Source organism: Cervus canadensis, chromosome 3 (genome assembly GCF_019320065.1).
Source record: "Cervus canadensis isolate Bull #8, Minnesota chromosome 3, ASM1932006v1, whole genome shotgun sequence".
In the NCBI taxonomy this organism is placed as follows: Eukaryota; Metazoa; Chordata; class Mammalia; order Artiodactyla; family Cervidae; genus Cervus; species Cervus canadensis.
Genome location: NC_057388.1, coordinates 77,518,143 through 77,538,920, shown reverse-complemented (window position 1 = coordinate 77,538,920; position 20,778 = coordinate 77,518,143). Strand labels below are relative to the sequence as shown.

The 20,778-nt window shown below is 39.0% G+C and overlaps 1 protein-coding gene and 1 pseudogene across 2 annotated transcripts in view; one reads left to right on the top strand and one right to left on the bottom strand.

Moving 5' to 3' along the window:
• VPS41 (VPS41 subunit of HOPS complex) overlaps positions 1–20,778 on the bottom strand; it is a 409,984-nt gene that overhangs the window by 364,933 nt on the left and 24,273 nt on the right. For both annotated transcript variants that reach the window (XM_043463545.1, XM_043463546.1), the window contains exon 3: positions 7,711–7,818. In XM_043463545.1, coding sequence (XP_043319480.1) covers positions 7,711–7,818 — 108 coding nt within the window. The remainder of the gene's footprint in view (positions 1–7,710; positions 7,819–20,778) is intronic.
• LOC122438563 lies at positions 474–1,397 on the top strand (annotated as a pseudogene).

Here is a 20,778-nt window from a genome sequence, read left to right as displayed (position 1 = left end):
GCATATAACTTACAGTTGGTCCTGCAGATCCACGATTCCTTCAGATCAGGGGTTCCACAACCTCAGATTCAACCAACCAGGGACTGTGTAGTACTTCAGTATTTACTATTTGGAAAAAAATATCTGTGTATAAGTGCACCTGAACCAGTCCAAATCCATGCTGTTCAAGGGTCAACTCTGAAGGAGAAGCTAGACAGCAGACACCAAGGCAGAGAGGGAAGGCCTATGGTAAAGACCATTTGAGGCAGCAAGGATACAGTTTGCACAAAGGCAAGTGGTCACAGAAAAAGCAAGACCAGGTGAAAAATTACAAGTAGTTTTATGTGGTAGAAGCATCCGGGGGAAGAGGCAGGTAATGAGACTGACAAGGCTGGTTAATAGAAGGCTTCTGTCCCTGGTGTGATTCCGTCCTGCGTGGCTGCTCATTCGAATAGTAGTCGTTTAATTCCGTCCAGCTTCTCTCCCACATAAGTGCATGCCACCAACCCATGGAGGATTCAGTGGACATGGACATGAGCCCCTTGAGGCCCCAGAACTATCTTTTTGGTTGTGAACTAAAGGCTGACAGAGATTATCACTTCAAGCTGGATAATGATGAAAATGAGCACCAGGTATCTTTAAGAACGGTCAGTTTAGGGGCTGGAGCAAAGGATGAGTTACACATTGTTGAAGCAGAGGCGATGAATTATGAAGGCAGTCCAATTAAAGTAACACTGGCAACTTTGAAAATGTCTGTCCAGCCAAAGGTTTCTCTCGGGGGCTTTGAAATTACACCACCTGTGGTCTTACGGTTGAAGTGTGGTTCAGGGCCTGTGCATATAGAGGACAGCACTTAGTAGATGTGGAGGAAGATGCAGAGTCAGAAGAAGAGGAGGAGGAGGAGGATGTGAAATTCCTAAGTATATCTGGAAAGCGTTCTGCCCCTGGAAGTGGTAGCAAGGCTTCCCAGAAAAAAGTAAAGCTTGCTGCCGATGAAGATGACGATGATGATGATGAAGATGACGATGATGATGATGATGAGGATGATGAAGATGACGATGATGATGATGACGATTTTGATGAGGAAGTTGAAGAAAAAGCTCCAGTAAGGAAATCTGTACGAGATACTCCAGCCAAAAATGCACAAAAATCAAACCAAAATGGAAAAGACTCAAAATCATCAACACCAAGATCAAAAGGTCAAGAATCCTTCAAAAAACAGGAAAAAACTCCTAAAACACCGAAAGCACCCAGCTCTGCAGAAGACATTAAAGCAAAAATGCGAGCAAGTATAGAAAAAGGTGGTTCCCTTCCCAAAGTGGAAGCCAAGCTTATCAATTATGTGAAGAATTGTTTCCAGATGACTGACTAACCAGGAGGCTATTCAAGATCTCTGGCAGTGGAGGAAGTCTCTTTAAGAAAATAGTTTAAACAGTTAAACTTAAAAATTTTTAAATGTTAAAATTTTTAAAATGTTCAAATTTTTCCATATTATTTCATTTCTGTAACAGTTGATATCTGGCTGTCCTTTTTATAATGCAGAGTGAGAACTTTCCCTGCAGTGTCCGATAAATGTCCACGTTCCATTGCCAAGAATGTGTTGTCCAAAATGCCTGTTTAGTTTTTAAAGATGGAACTCCACCCTTTGCTTGGTTTTAAGTATGTATGGAATGTTATGATAGGAATAGTAGTAGTGGTGGTCAGACAGATGGAAATGGTGGGGAGACAAAAATATACATGTGAAATAAACTCAGTATTTTAATAAAGTAAAAAAAAAAAAAAGAAGGCTTCTGAATAATTATGGAAGGATGAAAGGTAGCAAAGTTGGTGGGGGGGGGGGGGGGTGGGTAAGCAAGGTGTCCAAATCATGAAGATATGAGGAAGCCAATACAGAATTCCAGGATGGAGGAATAGACAATCAGATCTGAATTCCTGGAAGATTATTTCAGTAGAAAATGTTATAAATGGATTAGGATGAAATCAAATTTGAAGGAAAACAGATTGTTTCCTGGCACTTTCATTAGTTCATGGGAAAAATGACGAATGCCTGAACTAAAAGGTCCTTGGCTCAGGATGGGTGTGGATTCAAGCAGGTGACTTTGGACTAGAATCCAGACAGAAGAGATGTTGTAAGAAGAGCCCGTGGTGGCTGCCAGAACACTACACCTGTGGCAGAAAAGTTCAGACATCGGGCCAATTACACAAGGAGGCAAGATCTCAGAGGGCCCTAAACACATGAAGAAGGAGCTCAGACTTTAGCAGAAGAGGAAAATCAGACCTGAGTTGCAGAATCGATATTTTCCACAGAGCATTCTGGCAACTAGGTGAAAAAAGAGCTAAAAGCAAATTAAAAAATAATAATAAATAGGAGGTTCACGAGTGTAGGGAGGAGAAGATGAAGACCTCAGCTAGGGCAGGGGTGGTGAGAAAATCACCAGGACTTAGGGAATGACTGGGTGGAAAGGGAGAGTCAGTTTTGCCTTAGGTGCTGCCACCAAATGGGGCAGGGAAAACAAAAGAACAAATGCAAGGGAAGGAAGAGAAAAAAAAAAAGAGTTCACTATGGACATGGTAAGTGACACGTAAAATTAGAATTGAAGGTACAGGTGTGTAAGAGGTGTGTAAATAAACAAGCACACTAATCTAGGGAGGGTCAGGGTGGAAGTGGCTGACCCTAAATCATGAAACTAAATCAAGAAAAGTAAATATTCAGAAAACAAGTGACCAATGGACCAAATCTTGGGAGTGGAAACAGTGACAGACTTTATTTTTGTGGGCTCCAAAATCACTGCAGATGGTGACTGCAGCCACGAAATTTAAAGATGCTTACTCCTTGGAAGGAAAGTTACGACCAACCTAGACAGGATATTAAAAAGCAGAGATGTCATTTGCCAACAAAGGTCTGTCTAGTCAAAGCTATGGTTTTTCCAGTCCAGCCATGGGAGAACTGGACTATAAAGAGAGCTGAGCGTTGAAGAATTGATGCTTTTGAACTGTGGTGTTGGAGAAGACTCTTGAGAGTCCCTTGGACTGCAAGGAGATCCAACCAGTCCATCCTAAAGGAGATCAGTCCTGGGTGTTCATTGGAAGGACTGATGTTGAAGCTGAAACTCCAATACTTTGGTCACCTGATGCGAAGAGCTGACTCATCTGAAAAGACCCTGATGCTGGGGAAGATTTAAGGCAGGAGGAGAAGGGGATGACAGAGGATGAGATGGCTGGATGGCATCACCGACTCAATGGACATGAGTTTGATGTCCAAGCTCTGGGAGTTGGTGATGGACAGGGAGGCCTGGTGTGCTGCAGTCCATGGGGTTGCAAAGAGTAGGACACGACTGAGCGACTAAACTGAACTAAGAAACAACAGTTAGAATCCAGACTTGGAATAAGGGACTGGTTCCAAATTGGGAAAGGAGTATGTCAAGGCTGTATACTGTCACCCTGTTTATTTAACTTATATGCAGAGTACATCATGCAAAATGCTGGGTTGGATGAAGCACAAGATGAATTCAAGACTGCAGGGAGAGATATCAATAACCTAAGATATGCAGATGATACCACCCTAATGGCAGAAAGTGAAGAGGAACTAAAGAGCCTTGATGAAAGTGAAAGTGAAAGAGGAGAGTGAAAAAGCTGGCTTGAAACTCAGCATTCAAAATACAAAGACCATGGCATATTGTCTCATCAATCCATGGGAAATAGATGGGTAAACAATAGAAACAGTGACAGACTTTATTTTCTTAGGCTCCAAAATCACTGCAGATGGTGACTGTAGCCATTAAATTAAAAGGCACTGGCTTCTTGGAAAAAAGCTATGACAAACCTTAACACTGTATTAAAAAGCAGAGACATTACCTTGCTGACAAAGGTCCATCTAGTCAAAGCTTTGGCTTTTCCAGTAATCATGTATGGATGTGAGAGTTGGACCATAAAGAAAGCTGAGCACCAAAGAATTGATGCTTTTGAATTGTGGTGTTGGAGAAGAATCTTGTGGGTCCCTTGGACTGAAAGGAGATCCAACCAGTCAATCCTAAAGGAAATCAGTCCTGAATATTCACTGGAAGGACTGATGTTGAAGCTGAAACTCCAATACTTTGGCCACCTGATGTGAAGAGCTGACTCACTGGAAAAGACCCTGATGCTGGGCAAGACTGAAGGCAGAAGGAGAAGGGGACGACTGAGGATGAGATGGTTGGATGGCATCACTGACTCGATGAAGGTTGAGTCTGAGCAAGGTCCAGGAGTTGGTGATGGACAGGGAAGCCTGGCGTGCTGCAGTCCATGAGGTCGCAAAGAATTAGACACGACTGAGTGACTGAACTCACCTGAACTGATCCCCACTTCATGGATCACAGCCTTATCATGGTGACGGGACTTGTGTAACTTAATGAAGCTATGAGCCACACTGTGCAGGGCCACAGAAGATGGATGGGTCATAGGGAAGAATTCTGACAAAGCGTGGTCCACTGGAGGAGGAAATCGCAACCCACCCCAGTGTTCTTGCCGCAAGAACCCCAGGAACAGCATGAAAAAGCAAAAAGATAGGACAATGGAAGATGAGCCCCCCAGCCCTTGTGTGGATCACAACAAATTTTGGAAAATTCTTCAAGAGATGGGAATACCAGACCATCATACCTGCCTGAGAAACCTCTATGTGGGTCAAGAAGCAACAGTTAGAATCAGACATGGAACAATGGACTGGTTCCAAACTCAAAAAGGAGTACTTCAAGGTTCTATATTGTCACCCTGCTTATTTAACTCATATGCAGGGTACACCATGCGAAATGCCAGGCTGAGTGAATCACAAGCTGCAATCAAGATTGCTGGGAGAAATATCAGTAACCTCAGATATGCATATGATACCACTCTAATGGCAGAAAAATGAAGAGGAACTAAGGAGCCTCTTGATGAGGGTGAAACAGCAGATTGAAAAGCAGGCTTAAAACTCAACATGGGCTCTGTGGGAGAAGGCGAGGGTGGGATGTTTCGAGAGGACAGCATCGAAACATGTATATTATCTAGGGTGAAACAGATCACCAGCCCAGGTTGGATGCATGAGACAAGTGCTCGGGCCTGGTGCACTGGGAAGACCCAGAGGAATCGGGTGGAGAGGGAGGTGGGAGGGGGGATCGGGATGGGGAATACGTGTAAATCCATGGCTAATTCAAGTCAATGTATGACAAAAACCACCACAATATTGTAAAGTAATTAGTCTCCAACTAATAAAAATAAATGAAAATAAATAAATAACTGTCCTTTAAAAAAAAAAAAAAAACAACATTCAAAAATCTAAGATCACAGCATCCAGTCCCATCACTTCATGGCAAACAGAAGGGGAAAAGTGGAAGTGGTGACATATTTTCTTTCCTAGGCTCCAAAATAACTGCAGACAGTGACTACAGCCATGAAATTAAGACACTTGCTCTTTTGAAGAAAAGTTATGACAAACCTAGATAGCATATTAAAAAGCAAAGACATCACTTTGATGAAAAAGGTCTGTATAATCAAAGTTATGGTTTTGCCAGTAGTCATGTATGGATGTGAGAGTTGGACCATAAAGGACGTGGCTTAATCACTAATTCGTGTCCAACTCTTGCAAATCCATGGACTGTAGCCCACCAGGCTCCTCCGTCCATGGAATTTTCCAGGCCAAGAATACTGGAGTTGGTTGCCATTTCCTTCCCCACAGGATCTTCTCGAGCAGGGATCAAACTCAGATCTCCTGCAGTGCAGGTAGATTCTTTATTGACTGAGCTACCAGCTCCCAAGAGTTGATGCTTTTGAACTGTGGTGCTGAAGTAGACTCTTGAGAGTCCTTTGGACAACAAGGAGATCAAACCAGTCAATACTAAAGGAAATCACCCCTGAATATTCTTCACTGTATAGTGAATACTCTTCACTGAAAGTCCTTCACTGGAAGGACTGGGATGCTGAATCTGAAGCTCCAATACTTTGGCCATCTGATGTGAAGAGCAGACTCATTGGAAAAAGATCCTGATGCTGGGAAAGACTGAAGACAAAAGGAGAAGGGGGTGGCAGAGGATGAGATGGTCAGAGAGCATCACTGACTCAGTGGATGTGAATTTGAGCAAACTCTGGGAGACAGTGAAGGACAGAAGAGTCTGGCGTGCTACAGTCCATGGGGTTACAAAAAGTCTTACATGACTCAGTGACTATACAACAACAAAAGCATGAAATATCAAAAAAGGGCTCATTTACAGAATCAGAAAGTAGATCAGTGGTTACGTGGGGCTAGAGTTATGTCTGTTCCATGATACAGCATGGATCACTAGGAGAGAAGGAATGAAATGAAGTGAATGACAGATGTGGCCAACAAGGACCATAAGCAGGAGGGGGAAGGATGAGCTGGACAAACAGTCAGAAATTGAGGCTGATCATGCTTGATAGTTTCCATTTTCTTAATGAAATAGAAATGACATCATCATCTGAGAGTGTAGGGATGGTGGCTGAAAAGGCAGATTGGGGATGAAGGAGCTGATGAAGGACAAACAAATATCAGCCCGTTAAGTGACATGCACACCTCGCACAGAAGGTGTACCAGCACATGGCAGGTGACCGTGTTGTTAAGGCACTGACTAAGCTGAGTTTAGCTCGGGCCGTGGGGTTGAGGCAGGTGTTGTGGGGCATCCTTGAGAGCAGGGCCATTAGAGAATTGAATCTGCTGGTAAACTTAAGTTAGAATGGCTGACCACTTGACAGAGACAGAAAAGAAAAAGAATGGATTAGAGATCAGGGCTCCATCAAGTCACAAAACAGGGTTAGTGAGAAGACAAACACAAAAGCCTGAAGGACAAAAAGATTAAGAGTGTTGCCCAAAATATCTTCAAGTTCCAGGGATGGACATAAAGCCTCCAGAATGTGGCCTTAAGGGTAGAGAGATGAAACAGGGCTGAAGGAAAGTGTTCTGGAAAAACAATAGAGAAAACACAGGTCCTGTTGGCATGCTGAAAGCAGGATCTATTTATAACAGCATGAAATCTGTAATAAAGGGGAACTGGGTAGAGGCAAGGAGATAGATGAGGCAATACTGCTAGTAACAAGGGGATAAAGCCAAGAGATGGATCAGAGCCAGGTGCCTGCCTTCAGTGGAGGTACCAAGGCTCACTCATAGGGCTCATGGGGAAAAGGGAGCAATGATCAGAATGCCTTGCTTCTAATATTCCAATTATGTCCTGGATTGTTTTGGTCTATAATGGGATAAGGATCCTGTATAGTACTTAGTCTGGACTCAAAAAGTTGGTGGGGGGTTTTTCTATAATGAAGACTGAGATGTGGAATATATTTATTCATTCATATAATACATAAAAACTAATTTGGGCCCTTTCTATTGATTCCTAACGCCTCCAATCTACTCTTACAAAAGCAATGAGCTCCAGAATAGTTCTCATCTTAACAATTTCCTACTCTACTACGTAAGATCTGAGGAATTAAGTGCCAGAGTTACTGAGAATCACTTGCTCCAGATCTTTCACAACCATCATCTTCTTCTATTTGATACACTGTGGCCATAAGTGGTGTGTGTGTGTACAAATACGTTGATATAATATCTCTGGTTGTTGTTTGAGTTTTTCACTGGTGAGAAAGAAGAGAGGAAGAGTGGCAGGGAGACAATTACTGTAAAAAACCACCACCCAAAGCATCAGACCTCAAAGCATCAGCAAACATATAACAGAAACGAGTTACAGAAGCATCCTCCACAGGCCACCTTACTTTGTCATGGACCGTCATGCAGCTAGCAGCATCCTTCTGAAGGATTTCAGTTACCCCATTGGAGAGCCTTTCGTACTTCAGTTTGGGCTCCTCTTCACTCTCTTCTTCCTGCATGGAAAACAGAGATGACAGCCCTCAAGGACATATCTGAAAGAGTCAAAGACTCAAAACACATGTTGTAAGGTGGAACCAGAGGTGGTTCCCTCAATGACTGTCAACAACCACAACTAGAGCTAAGGGTTAAGATTTCCATGTTTCATTTTTCCAACTGGCCTATCAACTGCTACAACTTCAAAGGCAGAATAAATCTGAAAGCTGGAAAGAGGACTACATATACCTTCTGTTGACAGTAATCAACTTTAGCGTATTGAGAAAATACAAAACCGTCTGTCCCACTATTCGGACAAAAGCCAATAAAAGGTGCATAGGCCAAATACTTGTCAATGTGCCCTCATGGACATAAAACACAGCAATGAGACAGGAATACAAAAAACTTCCAAAAGACACAAATTCTGTATTTCAAGATTGCAAGCATTTTTGTCAGATTTGAGAATATCCGATTTTATTTAGAAAAATTATAAAAATTAAAATGAAAGAAAATCAGAAATTTTATATAAAGCAAAGTACATACTTACTCTTCAGATAAAAATATTTTAATACTAATTTTAAATAACTGAGAAATCATGAATGGATATTACTAGTTTATGTTAGAATATACACTGCTGACTATCATCTGAATAAACCTACTTATGCATTAAAATGTTCTTAATCTTTTATATATGTTATTACTAACTTTAGATGTTCAATTTCACTGTCGATATAGCATCATAAGACATCCTTAATCTTCAGAGTTACAAAGTTTGGAATCTAGACTGTCTATAAAGGCCAGGAATTAATAAATCAAGATTAGTTATAAAAATTAAGACAATGATTCAGAAAAATATTTATTTTACTGCATCAATATACAATGAGAAGGAAACATGCACATAGTGACAACTGTGGTAGAATAAAACTGGCCAGAAGAGTGGTCCACAAAAACAGTTCACTCATCACTTCCTTCAAAAATAATTGTGTGGTCCTCACCTTCCAGCTAACATTTGGGTAGTTGGTACATTAATGATCCCAACCAGAATACCTTGGAATGTTTAATGAAATATAGAGCAATATCAGTCTAAGGCATCAATTAAAGGGCTGCTGAGGCAGTCTGAACTAGAAGTATGATTCCAAGGTGGTGGAGAAACCACGGAGAGGCCAGCTGGCATTCTACAGTCATTTCTTCCTGGAGGCACTTATCAACAGGAGGCTGAGATTCTCTGCCTAGAAAGATGGCCACGCTTGAGAGTGTGGAAAACAGCAACCTTGTGGGCTTTCTTGATGCCTCAGAGAGTAAAGCATCTGCCTGCAATGCAGGAGACCTAGGTTCAAGCCCTGGGTCAGGAAGATCCCACTCCAGTATTCTTGCCTTCAGAATTCCATGGATAGAAGGGCCTGGCAGGCTGCAGTCCATGGGGTTGAAAAGAGTCCATGGGATTGTAAAGAATCCAGTAGGACTGAGTGACTAACACTTTCACTTTCTGGTACTTGTGGGGACTGGAGGCCTGATGGGGTAATACCCGGTAGAAGAGAGAGGCAAAGAAGGGAATTTGTTACACAAGCCACTTTTCCCCAAAAAACACCTGCTAATTTCCAAAACCACATAAGGTAGGAGATAAAAAAGGCTAAACAGAAAGCCTCAAAAATGCAAATATGCTGCCTTGACATATTAGGAAGAAAATTAGATGAGGTCCTGGTGAATACCAAAGCCTCTCATTTGGGACTCCTGGTCCCCAGGACACAAACACAGATAGCTGCCCAAAACTTCTGTCGAGCTTTGCCTCAATTCATTCCCTGACTGGAGTAAGGTACACAACCCCCAACCTATCTGTCCAGTAAGGGAAAGGGTGGCTCCTTATAGAAAGAATACTGTTGGGCTTCAACAATTCTTCACTCACAGTACTAAGAATTCAATTAACAAAAACTACCAGGTGTGCCACAAGACAGGACCAAATAACTAAACATCAAGGAGAAAAAAAGTGTGTTAAACAAAACGAAAACACAGATCCATGGATGACCTAGATTACTGGAGTTAGCAGAAAAGGACCTTAATATAATTACTTTAATTATTATAAAGTATATTTTTTTTAAAAGATGAATGAAATAGATAAAGAGATTTCAACATAAAACTGCAATCTGTAAAAAAAAAAATAAATAATCAAATAATTTTAGAACTGAAAAATATACCTGAAATTAAGAACTCAATATTATAGTTCAACAGAAGAGTAGCAAAGCAGAGGACAGGATTAGTAATGGAAAACAGGTCAAAAGATATCCAAAGAGAAGCTCAGGGAAGGAAAATGGATGGAAAATACAAAAAATCATGTGCAATATGTGGGACACAGTGAAAAGGGTCTAACATTTTTCAATATAGTCCCAGGAGAATAAGGAAAACAGAAAAATGGGAGGGAGGAGGGACAGGAAGAATACTTACAGAGGAAGCAACTGAGAGTTTTCCAAAACTCATAAGACATCAACCCACAAGATCAAGAAGCTTTGCAAACTGAAGCAACATAAGTATGAAGAAAATCACACCTAGGCACATCACAGTAAAAAGGAAGTTACATAAAAGAAAAATGACTTGTAGACTGTTAAGTACTGGACTTCTTAAAGATTATAATACTGGTCAACAATCACACAGAGACCATGAACTTAGATGGCTACAGAAATCTTTATCCCTGGGGCAAAGACCTACTTCACATGGAAAGGAGCTCGTTTCTGGATAAACTGAAAGGATGAGATATATCAACCATTATGCTATAGACTTAACACTAGATATCTCATTTCATCCTTACTTTAAAAAAAAAAAAAAGATTATGGTGAGTTAAGTATCATTATCCCATTTTACAGATTTTTCAGTAAAAACTGATGATCAGAAATTTTAGGTAATTTCATTAAGATACACAGTGGATAGAAAGCAAAGCTAAAATTCAAATTCAGTTATGAATGCTCTAACATCAATGCCTCATTTAATATACTACCCCAAACGCCTATGAAAATTACACTACAAATCACAATAGACACCTCCAAGATTTTTATGCCTACAAAAAGCTATAAACTGTGATCAACAGGAAATGCGTAAAATATATTTATTTAGCAGGTACATTGGTTATAGATAGATGGATATTATTCCAACATTTACTGACTTAATACAATACTGCTGCTGTTTAGTCACTAAGTCATGGTCTGACTCTTTTGTGATCCCACAGACTGTAGGTCTGCCAGGCTCCTCTGTCCATGGGCTTTCCTAGGCAAGAATACTAGAGTGGGTTACCGTTTCCTTCTCCAGGGGATCTTCCTGACCCAGGGATCAAACCTCTGTCTCCTGCACTGGCAGGTGGATTCTATACCACTGAGCCACTTGGGAAGCCCTAAAACAACAATAAATATGTGCTATTTAATGGAGTTCCGGTGGGTAAACAATACACAAGTGGCTTCATTGGGTGCCTGAGATTCAAGATCTCTTCTGGGGATGCAGGCAAGGTGTGAGTTGGGCATCTGGAGACTTGACTGGGGTTAGAGTAATGATTTCTCAGATGGCTCACTCAAATGGGTAGCAAGTTGGCGCTGGGTGTTGACAGGCGGCTTCAGTCGCTGGTCTCCTGGACTTCTCCAAAGGGCTGCATCAATGTCCTTGGATATGGCAAAGGAGACTTCCCCCAGAGTGAGTGGTGCAAGATAACACACAGTGGAAACCCTAATGTTATATACGACCGAACTTCAGCGGTCACACGCTGTCGCTTCTACAGTACTCCTGGATGTTGATCATACAGACCGGCCATGATTCAATGGGAGGGGAGGACATAAAGGCAGGAACAATAAGAGGCGAGAATCACCGGGGGGCATCATGCAGACTAGCTACAAGAGGAGTAATAAAATTTTAAGAGCAATAAACCTAGTTTAATAAAAAAATCAATATTCCATATCTACTGATGAACTGTCTTAAATTTTCTTCTCCAAGTATACACAAGTTATTAGTTGTTGATTTAGTAAAAGGGTGGTAAAACCAGAGATGGTCTACCTACTAACTTTTTAAGAATAACTCCAAGAACTAACAGCCACAGAAGGAAGTAGCATGTGCATAGGTCCTTAAAATAAGCCCTACCCTTCTTTAAAAACGTGCTAACAATAATCGCCTCAACCCAATGAACTGTCGCATGTCCAAAAAGGATCTGTTGTTAAAATATCAAATAGCTAATTAACCCAGTCTTTAAAAAATCTAGAAATAGAAAAATTACAAAAAGCAACAAATAAACATTTCTACTTATATGTCTAATACAAGCGAGAAAGAGAAATCATTACAAAGTTAACACTAAATGTAGCCAAGGCATGATGTGTGCATTCTGAAGTAAATGCGTTAAATACAAATTGAATCCTGAATGTTAGTCTTTATAATAAGATGCCACATGTTGTTCAAGTCTGGACATCAAATGTGCATCCAATGTGAAAAGTTAATTCTAGCCTCTGGACTATTTTGCATAAAAGCACTCAACCACGGACCATTAGATAAAGTTACTGTAAATAAGGTTTGCCTGTCTTATTCATAAGTGGAAACTAAATAATTTCTCTCACATAAGTATACAAAAATAAATACTTTCACAGCACAGCTCACTGAAGCATTCGTGCTAGGCTTCAAAAACCATAAATAAAATGAAAACTCCAATATTAGGCATTTGATGTAGCATTTCACGCTTTTCTGACAGGTATCTTTTATGTTAAGTTAAAAGCGGGCTAAAGGTGAATTTTTTAAGGTGTTTTCTGCTTGCTGTAAACAAAGAAAATGGAAAGTGATTCAAAAACACAATTCGCAGAGGTTATTCTACTGCTGCAGACTATATATCACATTTTAAACAAAAAACATTTTAAAAATCAGGTAGATTTAATATAGAGTTTCACTGTAAAAAAAAAAATTAAACAGAAAAAAAAGACTTTCATGCAATTTGAACTTCCATAGAAAACAACCCAGTGTTAATAAAAAGCAAATCAATAATTTTTGTTAAATTTTAATAATCTTGCAAGCCTACAAATAAAACCATCAACAGTCTGAGTTGAGATGACAGTTAACTTCGTTTCTATGACAACCTAGAGGAACAGTACAAGTCCTGACTTGCAGTTAAGCGAAGACATGAACAGAGTGACATTTACTCATACAAGAAAAATCTGAAGCTTTTCTTTAAAAAGAATCAATTCCTCAAATAACATGGACTTTCACTAAGTGGATAACACTTTTAATTAAAGACAAGTCCTTTAGATCATCCTGTAGGATTCTAAAACATCTGAAAATAAATTTCTTATCATGGTCATTTTTACTTAGTTTTGAACCGAAAGTGAAAAAGTCGCTTTGGGGACAACAGACTAAGGTAATTACAGATTTCTGCCTCAAAAACTATTTAACAATTTGTTACTAACACCACAGGGTAAATGTACATAGAGAAAATCCCATCACTTAACTTAGAATTACATAACCAACAAGAATATCGTACTTTTCACCTGATAATTAAAGTTTTCTGTACAAGAAAAAACTGTTTGGCATTTATAACCAATTTTTCATCCTGTTTTTAACTCTAACCACATCTTTCACACATCAGTACAGTTTATGTACAATGTGACAGTCTAAATGAAGACCTGAATTTTACTTTAAAAAAAAAAATGTGTCATATGAATTCAGCGGTTAACAGAAAGATCATTATATTTTCTATGGTTTTTATGAATCTAGAACTCAATTTTATTTCTGGTTATCAGTTCTTTGTTAAAATACAATTTTGTCTTGTTTTGTTTTTTTTTTTTTTCCTTTTTCCACAAAACAATAGTGATATACAAGATGGGTGAGATGAGATGTTTACAAAATCCAAGTTAAGCCAGTGAAAAGTATCACCAGTGGAATGTTCCTAGACAATTTACAATCTCACTCTATGGAGATGCCTTCATCTCAGCTAGACTCACCAATGAGAAAGACCTCAGCTGAACCCCTAGGAATTTTAATAAGATGAATGGGTGCGGTGACCTCTTGTCATCAACTACATCTGACCAGAGGCAAATTCCTTTTAATAAATATCCAATGTTTTAAAGCTAGATAAATTAGGGAACACTAACATCCTCAAAAACAAAACAAAATTCTCATTGTCTAAAAAAAAGAGCAGCTTGAACTTCCACAGGAAAAAAACCAAGTGTTAATAAAAAGCAAATCAATCATCAGCCATTGGTCTGAAGGTATAAAGGCTTTCCTCCTCTAGAACATTTTCTCAAGAATTATAATTACCATAATTGAAATTATACTGTAAGTCAATCAAAACACATAATTTGAGGTCTCAAAAAATACAACTAACAAATTTTTAAGGAATAGAAGTCTGTACAACAGGAATTGTATCAACTTTATTAATAACAATTAATATAGAGAGTTAAGAAATATATATATTATCATGCATATACATTTATTTGAAACTGTAATGTCACCAATAAAGCACATCTCCACCTATGTCATATCAGTCTTAAACTTTTCCACAAAAAGGGATTTATGATGAGAAAAACTGTACAAAAAAAGAATAACTAAGATTAGAAATTTATCAGGAAATAAGGATTTTTATTGATTTTGTATTTGTGTCCTTCCCAACTGAATGCCACCTCCTTAAAAGGGCAAATGCAACTATTAACTATTATAGGTTATAGCTCTATTACAAAAGGATGATTTTATTTACACAAAAAGATGACCGTCTGGTAGGAAAGCTGGTTTCATATATCCTTCTAAAATGTCAAAACATATCAAGAAAACTACATAAACAAGCCAAGAGAGTAACTTCTAGTTTCCATTTATAACACAAGGTATTATAGCTGCCTCAATGACCAAACTTTTTAAGAAAGTGACATGAAGATAATGGAATTCATCTACAATAAAACAACTGTGGTCAAAGCTCCCATGATGCCTTTCCATCAGACTGGTGACAGACAAGCAATTACACTCTTATATGAATGCAAATAATGCTGTTAAAGTTTTTTTACTTTCAAGCAATACTGCTATTACTTAAAACATATTAATCAAAAACAAGTAGCTAAAATTAGGAGCTCATAAATGTATTCTAGATGATGTAAGTCTACTTTTTCATATAGATAGAAAATTTCAATGAGCCTACTCATAGGTATACATTATATTTAAAAGCTTAAAATACATATGGTTAAATAAGTGGTTCTCAACTGGAGGGAATGTTGTTTCCTGGTTCACTCACTTGGCAATGTCTGGAAACATTTTTGTTGTCACAACTGAGTTGGCGGAGGAAATGTTATTGATATCTAGTGGGTAGAGGGCAGGGACGAAGCTAAACATTCTACAATGGATGAGACAATCTTCCAGAACAAAAAATTTTCCCTCCCCAAACGCCAACAGTGCCAAGGTCAAGAAACCCCGGGTTAAACAAATTTCACGAGATTAAATATTACACCGACCTTAAAATCTGTTTTCAAAGACGATTTGATAAGAAAGGGGAAGGTTCTCAAAATGTCTTACTAGGTGAATAAGTAGGTCATAAAAACCTGCTCTGCACGATCCAAATGTTACTAAAGAAATGCATACACACATGTGGGAGGTAAATGAGAAAAACAAACATCAAAACGGTCATCCTCCTAAGCTTTTTCTTCACATATAGACTGGGAGTGATAACAAGACTTCCATCACAGGGTTGCTGTGAACATTATAGAAGGCGGCAATTAAAAATCACTACTGTGATGGGACTTTCCTGGTGGTCCAGTAGTTAAGACTCTGCACGTTCAATGCAAGGAGTGTGAGTTCGATCTCTGGTTGGGGAACTAAGATCCAGCATACTGCATGGGGCAGCCAGAAAGTTTAAAAAAAAAAAAAATTACCATGGCTACTGCCAATATTTTCTAAATTTTCTAAATTAATTATTTCATTTATTATAGAATTACTGTATTTTATACATTTTCAAGCCATTATTCAACATTCTTTTCAAAACTTTACATCTACTGAACTAAGACTTGTCTCTCAAAACCACGCTCCTTCCCCTGTCAATACTTTGCCTACAGAAGTGAAAAAAAGTTGAGCCTCTAATAATTGAAGAGGTCTACTTAAGATTCACAAGATATGCAGTCTTCATAAACCCTGGTCTCTCCTTTGCCCTGTAGTATCAGAATTTCATGTTCAATTCAGGGAGGAAAAAAAAATAAGGTGAAGGTTTCCATGCCCTAAGCCACATACCATAAACAGGATCAACTCCCATCATTTATTTTATATTGGGAAAGCGATAAGAATATAGAGAGTGGGGGCGGGGGGAGAGAATGAGAAAAGCAAATAAGCTTTTCATTTCCTTCCAGCCATATGGAATAACCTGACCAATCTTCAAGATATGCCACTCAGGTGGACAATTTCCGCCACTTAATCCAACATAACCCTCTCTTTCTTTCTTCCCAATATCCCATGGTGATCACAAGATCCTTAGAAGCAGGGTTTAGGCCTATTCATTGTTCTGAACTTCACCTAACAAAACTGTGGGTACCTAACAAAGACCAGTGAAAACACAAGTACATTGTAACAGCAGACAGAGTTTAGTGAGAAGCTTTTCAGAGACATTCTCATTTAGATTTCCACACAAGAAAATCCAAATCGTAGCATATCAGGGAAAAGGAGAGATTACCTAAATTATGTACAATATTATGTAAAATATTTACAGACACAGCTGGGGGAGGGGTAGGCAGGGGGAGGTACCAAAGAGAGGGAAACAGTAGCAAATAGAAGCAACAACCATAGAGGTCCTGCAAATTCAATTTTAATAAAACACTTCACATTGATTTATAATTTACAGGTTTACTGTTACATTAAAAAGTGCCACAGGTTTTGAGATTATTTTTGTTGGCAAAGGAGATTAAATACCTCTCAAGCATCTTTCTATTGCCCATTTCTTATCCCAGGTGCAAAGGAGCACCTGGCTAGCTACTCAGACCCAAGCCTCTGACAGCTTTTCAAAAATTTCCTTAAAGAAACAGATACAGATAAACTCCCCAAATAGCAATAAAAAATTAAGATAAGCCATTACCAAAATTAAGGAAAAGCAGATACATATGGTGAGTATGAATTTGAACTCATTACACATTTTGACTTGTTTCATGAAAACTTAACCCACCTGAACAAAATGTACAAAGATACTTGGGCTCTCCCACCAAAGCTCAGTGGACATGAGTTTGAGCAAACTCCAGGAGATAGTGAAGGACAGGGAAGCCTGACATGCTGCAGTCCGTGGGGTCATAAAGAGCTGGACATGACTGAGCGACTGAACCACCACCACCAAAGCTTCATGCTCATGACTCAGAGCCTATCCCACTCGGCAGAGCAGATACCTGCCCCACCCACTAGGGGCTGTTTTTTTCTAGATGGTGACTGCAGTTTTTGCCCACTGTTTCTCCACACCGGCACCTTCAACCCTGGCTACCATCGATTTCCACCTCCCCCCTACAGGCAGAGACTGTAAGACCCTGACCCCTGAACAGTGCATTACTGGTGGTTTGGGAGTCCCAGCTTTAAGCACTGCAGGACCAAAAAAACACTGGTAGCAGGGAGGTGGGAATTTCAGGTAACCAGAGAACACAAATAAAGGTAAAAGCAAAGATGCATTAAAAAAACAGAAAACTAAATAATTAATAAGTCCAAAGTCTGCATGTGCGTGCTTAGTCGCTAAGCTGTGTCTGACTCTTTGTGACTCCATGGTCTGTAGCCCACCAGGTAACTGTCCATGGGATTTTCCAGTTAAGAATACTAGAGTGGGTTGCCATTTCCTCCTCCAGGGGATCTTCCCAACCCAGGGATCAAACCCACCTCTCCTGCATTGCAGGTGGATTCTTTATTGCTAAGCCACCAGGGAAGCATAACTGTAATTATCAAAACTCTTGAAGAAAAGTTTTGAAAGGAAAAAAGAGAAAAGAAATAGTTCAGTTATCTGAGGCATGATTGTAAATGTAAAAATTTAAAGCAGAATATCATAAAGCAAACCCTATGAAAATAAAAACAAAAATAAACAAAAGGGACCTAATGAAACTTTAAAGCTTCTGCACAGCAAAGGAAACCATAAACAAAACAAAAAGACAACCGTCAAAATGGGAGAAATGTTTGCAAAGGAAGCAACTGACAGGGAATTAACTTCCATAATATACACAGAGCTCATGCAGCTCAATATAAACAAAGAAACACCCAACTTAAAAATAGACATAAGACCTAAAGAAGACATACAGATGGCCAACAAACACGAAAAGATGCACAGCATCACTAATTATAAGAGAAAAATGCAAATGAAGACTACAATAAGGTACCACCTCATACCCATCAGAATGTCTAGCATCAAAAATTCTACAAACAACAAATGTATGAAGAAAAGGGAACTCGGCTACACTGTTGGTGGGAATGTAAACTGATAGAACTGCTATGGAGAAAAGCATGGAGATCCCTCAAAATACTAACTGTAGAACCATCACATGACCGAGCAATCTCACGGCTACGCATACACCTGGAGAAAACCGTAATTCAGAAAGGTACACACCCCAGTGTTCACCGCAGCACTGTTTACAACAGCCGGCCATGGAAGCAACCTAAATGTCCATCAGCTGAGGAAGAGATAGAGAGGATACAGTACATACATACAATGGAATATTACTCGGCCCTAAAAAGGGACAAAATTGTACCATTTACACAGATGTGGATGGACCTAGAGAATGTCATGCAGAGTGAAGTCAAAAAGAGAAAAATATTACGTATTAGTGCAAATATGTGGAAACTAGAAAAATGGTATAGATGAACTTATTTGCAAAACAGAAACAGAGACACAGACGTAGATGTTTGTTTTCTAAGTCTGTCTCTTTCTTTTTCTAAGTTCATCTGTATCATTTCTTTTTAGATTCCACATTTAAAGGATGTCACATGATATTTCTCCTCCTCTGTCTGACTTCAGGCAATGTAACACTCTCTAGGTTCATCCATGTTGCTGCAAATGGCATTATTTCATTCTTAATGGCTGACTAATACTTCCATTATATATACACACCCCCACACACCCCCACATCTTCTTTAACCATTTCTTTGTTGATGGAGATTTAGGTTCTTTCCATGTCTTGGCTATTGTTAAGTAGTGCTGCAGTGAACACTGAGGTGCATGTATCTTTTTGAATCATGTTTTTCTCTAGGTATATGTCCAGGGATGGGATTGCAGGGTCATATGGTAGCTCTATTTTTAGTTTTTTAAGGAACCTCCATACTGTTCTTCATAATGGCTGCACCAATTTACATTCCCACCAACAGATTCCCTTCTCTCCACACCTTCTCCAGCATTTGTTGTTTGTGGAATTTTTGACGACAGTCATTCTGACAGGCAGGAGGTTATATCTCATTGTAGTTTTGATTTGCATTTCTCTAATAACTAGCAATGCTGAACATCTTTTCATGTGCCTATTGGCCATTTGCATGTCCTCTCTGAAGAGATGTCTATTCAGGTCTTCTGCCCATTTTTTGAGTGGGTTGTTTGTTTTGATGCTGTTACGAGTCAGAAACTGTTTATAAATTTTGAACACTAATCCCTTATCAGTCACATCATTTGTATTTTCTCCCAATCTGTGGGTTGTCTTTTCATTTGTTTATTGTTTCCTTTGCTTTGCAAAAGCTTTTAAGTAGGTCCCATTTGTTTATTTTTGTTTTTATTTCAATTATTCAGGGAGATGGATTGAAAAAAATTTTGCAGACATTTAAGTCAGTGTTCTGCCTATGTTTTCCTTTAAGGGTTTTATAGACCAGACGGTCTCACATATAGGTCTTTAACCCATTTTGAGCTCATTTTTGTGTATGGAGTTAAAGCACAGTATCAGGTATGTATCCAGTGAATGTCAGTTACTAAAAACATTATTATTTGTATTACAGTTCCCAAATTTAAACTGTGTAATTCATATTCTCCCTTTTAAGTTTATTTCCAGACATAAAATTGAATAAACATAACATTTCCAATTTAATTACCTCTTTGCTTTACACTATTTACAAAAAATGAAGATGTATTACTGTTGAGTTGGTCACATCATTTCGAAAATGTTTTCAATCATATCTAAGTGTGAATCCTGTTATTAGGAAAGTAAAAGGAAATGCTACAATCCCCTCCTTATTAAGCCAACAGTCACTTCTGGATGCTTATAAAGATCAAAAGTAACTCATCCCAGGTCAAGTATCTCAAAAATGCCCAACCACTGATGGAAATGATGATGACAGACTAAAATTTTAAGGTTTATACAGGGTTTCCTCACTCTCAACCTTCTGATACTATTTCAAGAGATTTATTTACTCCACCGAAGTCTTTGGAGAAGAAAGCCACATTCAAAGGAAAGAAATATGACAACATGGATGTCTGTAAATCACTGTATTTAAAAATGGTGTACTCAAACTGAAATAGCTCACGGATGATAAGAAATCTACATGTTACTTAGATTTGTGATAGCATTTCTTGAGTCTGCACAGAAAAGAATACCTTAAAACCTTGACAGGGTAATATCAGGCCCTAACTGCCAAGTAGAATTATCATTTAAACAACATTCTTGAGCAATTATCAGAAAAGATAAGTTTTTATAAGTACAGCTCTGACAGTAATAGCAATTTCAATAAAACTGTTTTCCGTATGTTCTCCCTTGCCAGATGTATTTACTGCCCAAATTCTGAGAATAAAGACTAATGAAAAGTGCTAAGGGAATAAGATCATACAATCACATTATTTACTGTGTTAGTTTGCCATTGCTACTGTAACAAATTACCATAAACTCAGCGGCTTGAAACAACACTAATTTGTTGTCTTACAACCCAGTACAGACCTCAACAGACCTCAATACAGATCCCATGGGGCTAAAATCAAGATGATAGCAGGAAACCTCTCTCTGGAGGCTCTAGGCGAGAATCTGGTCCCTCGTCTTCCCATCTTCTGGAGGCCACCTGCATTCCTTGGTGGTGGGTTC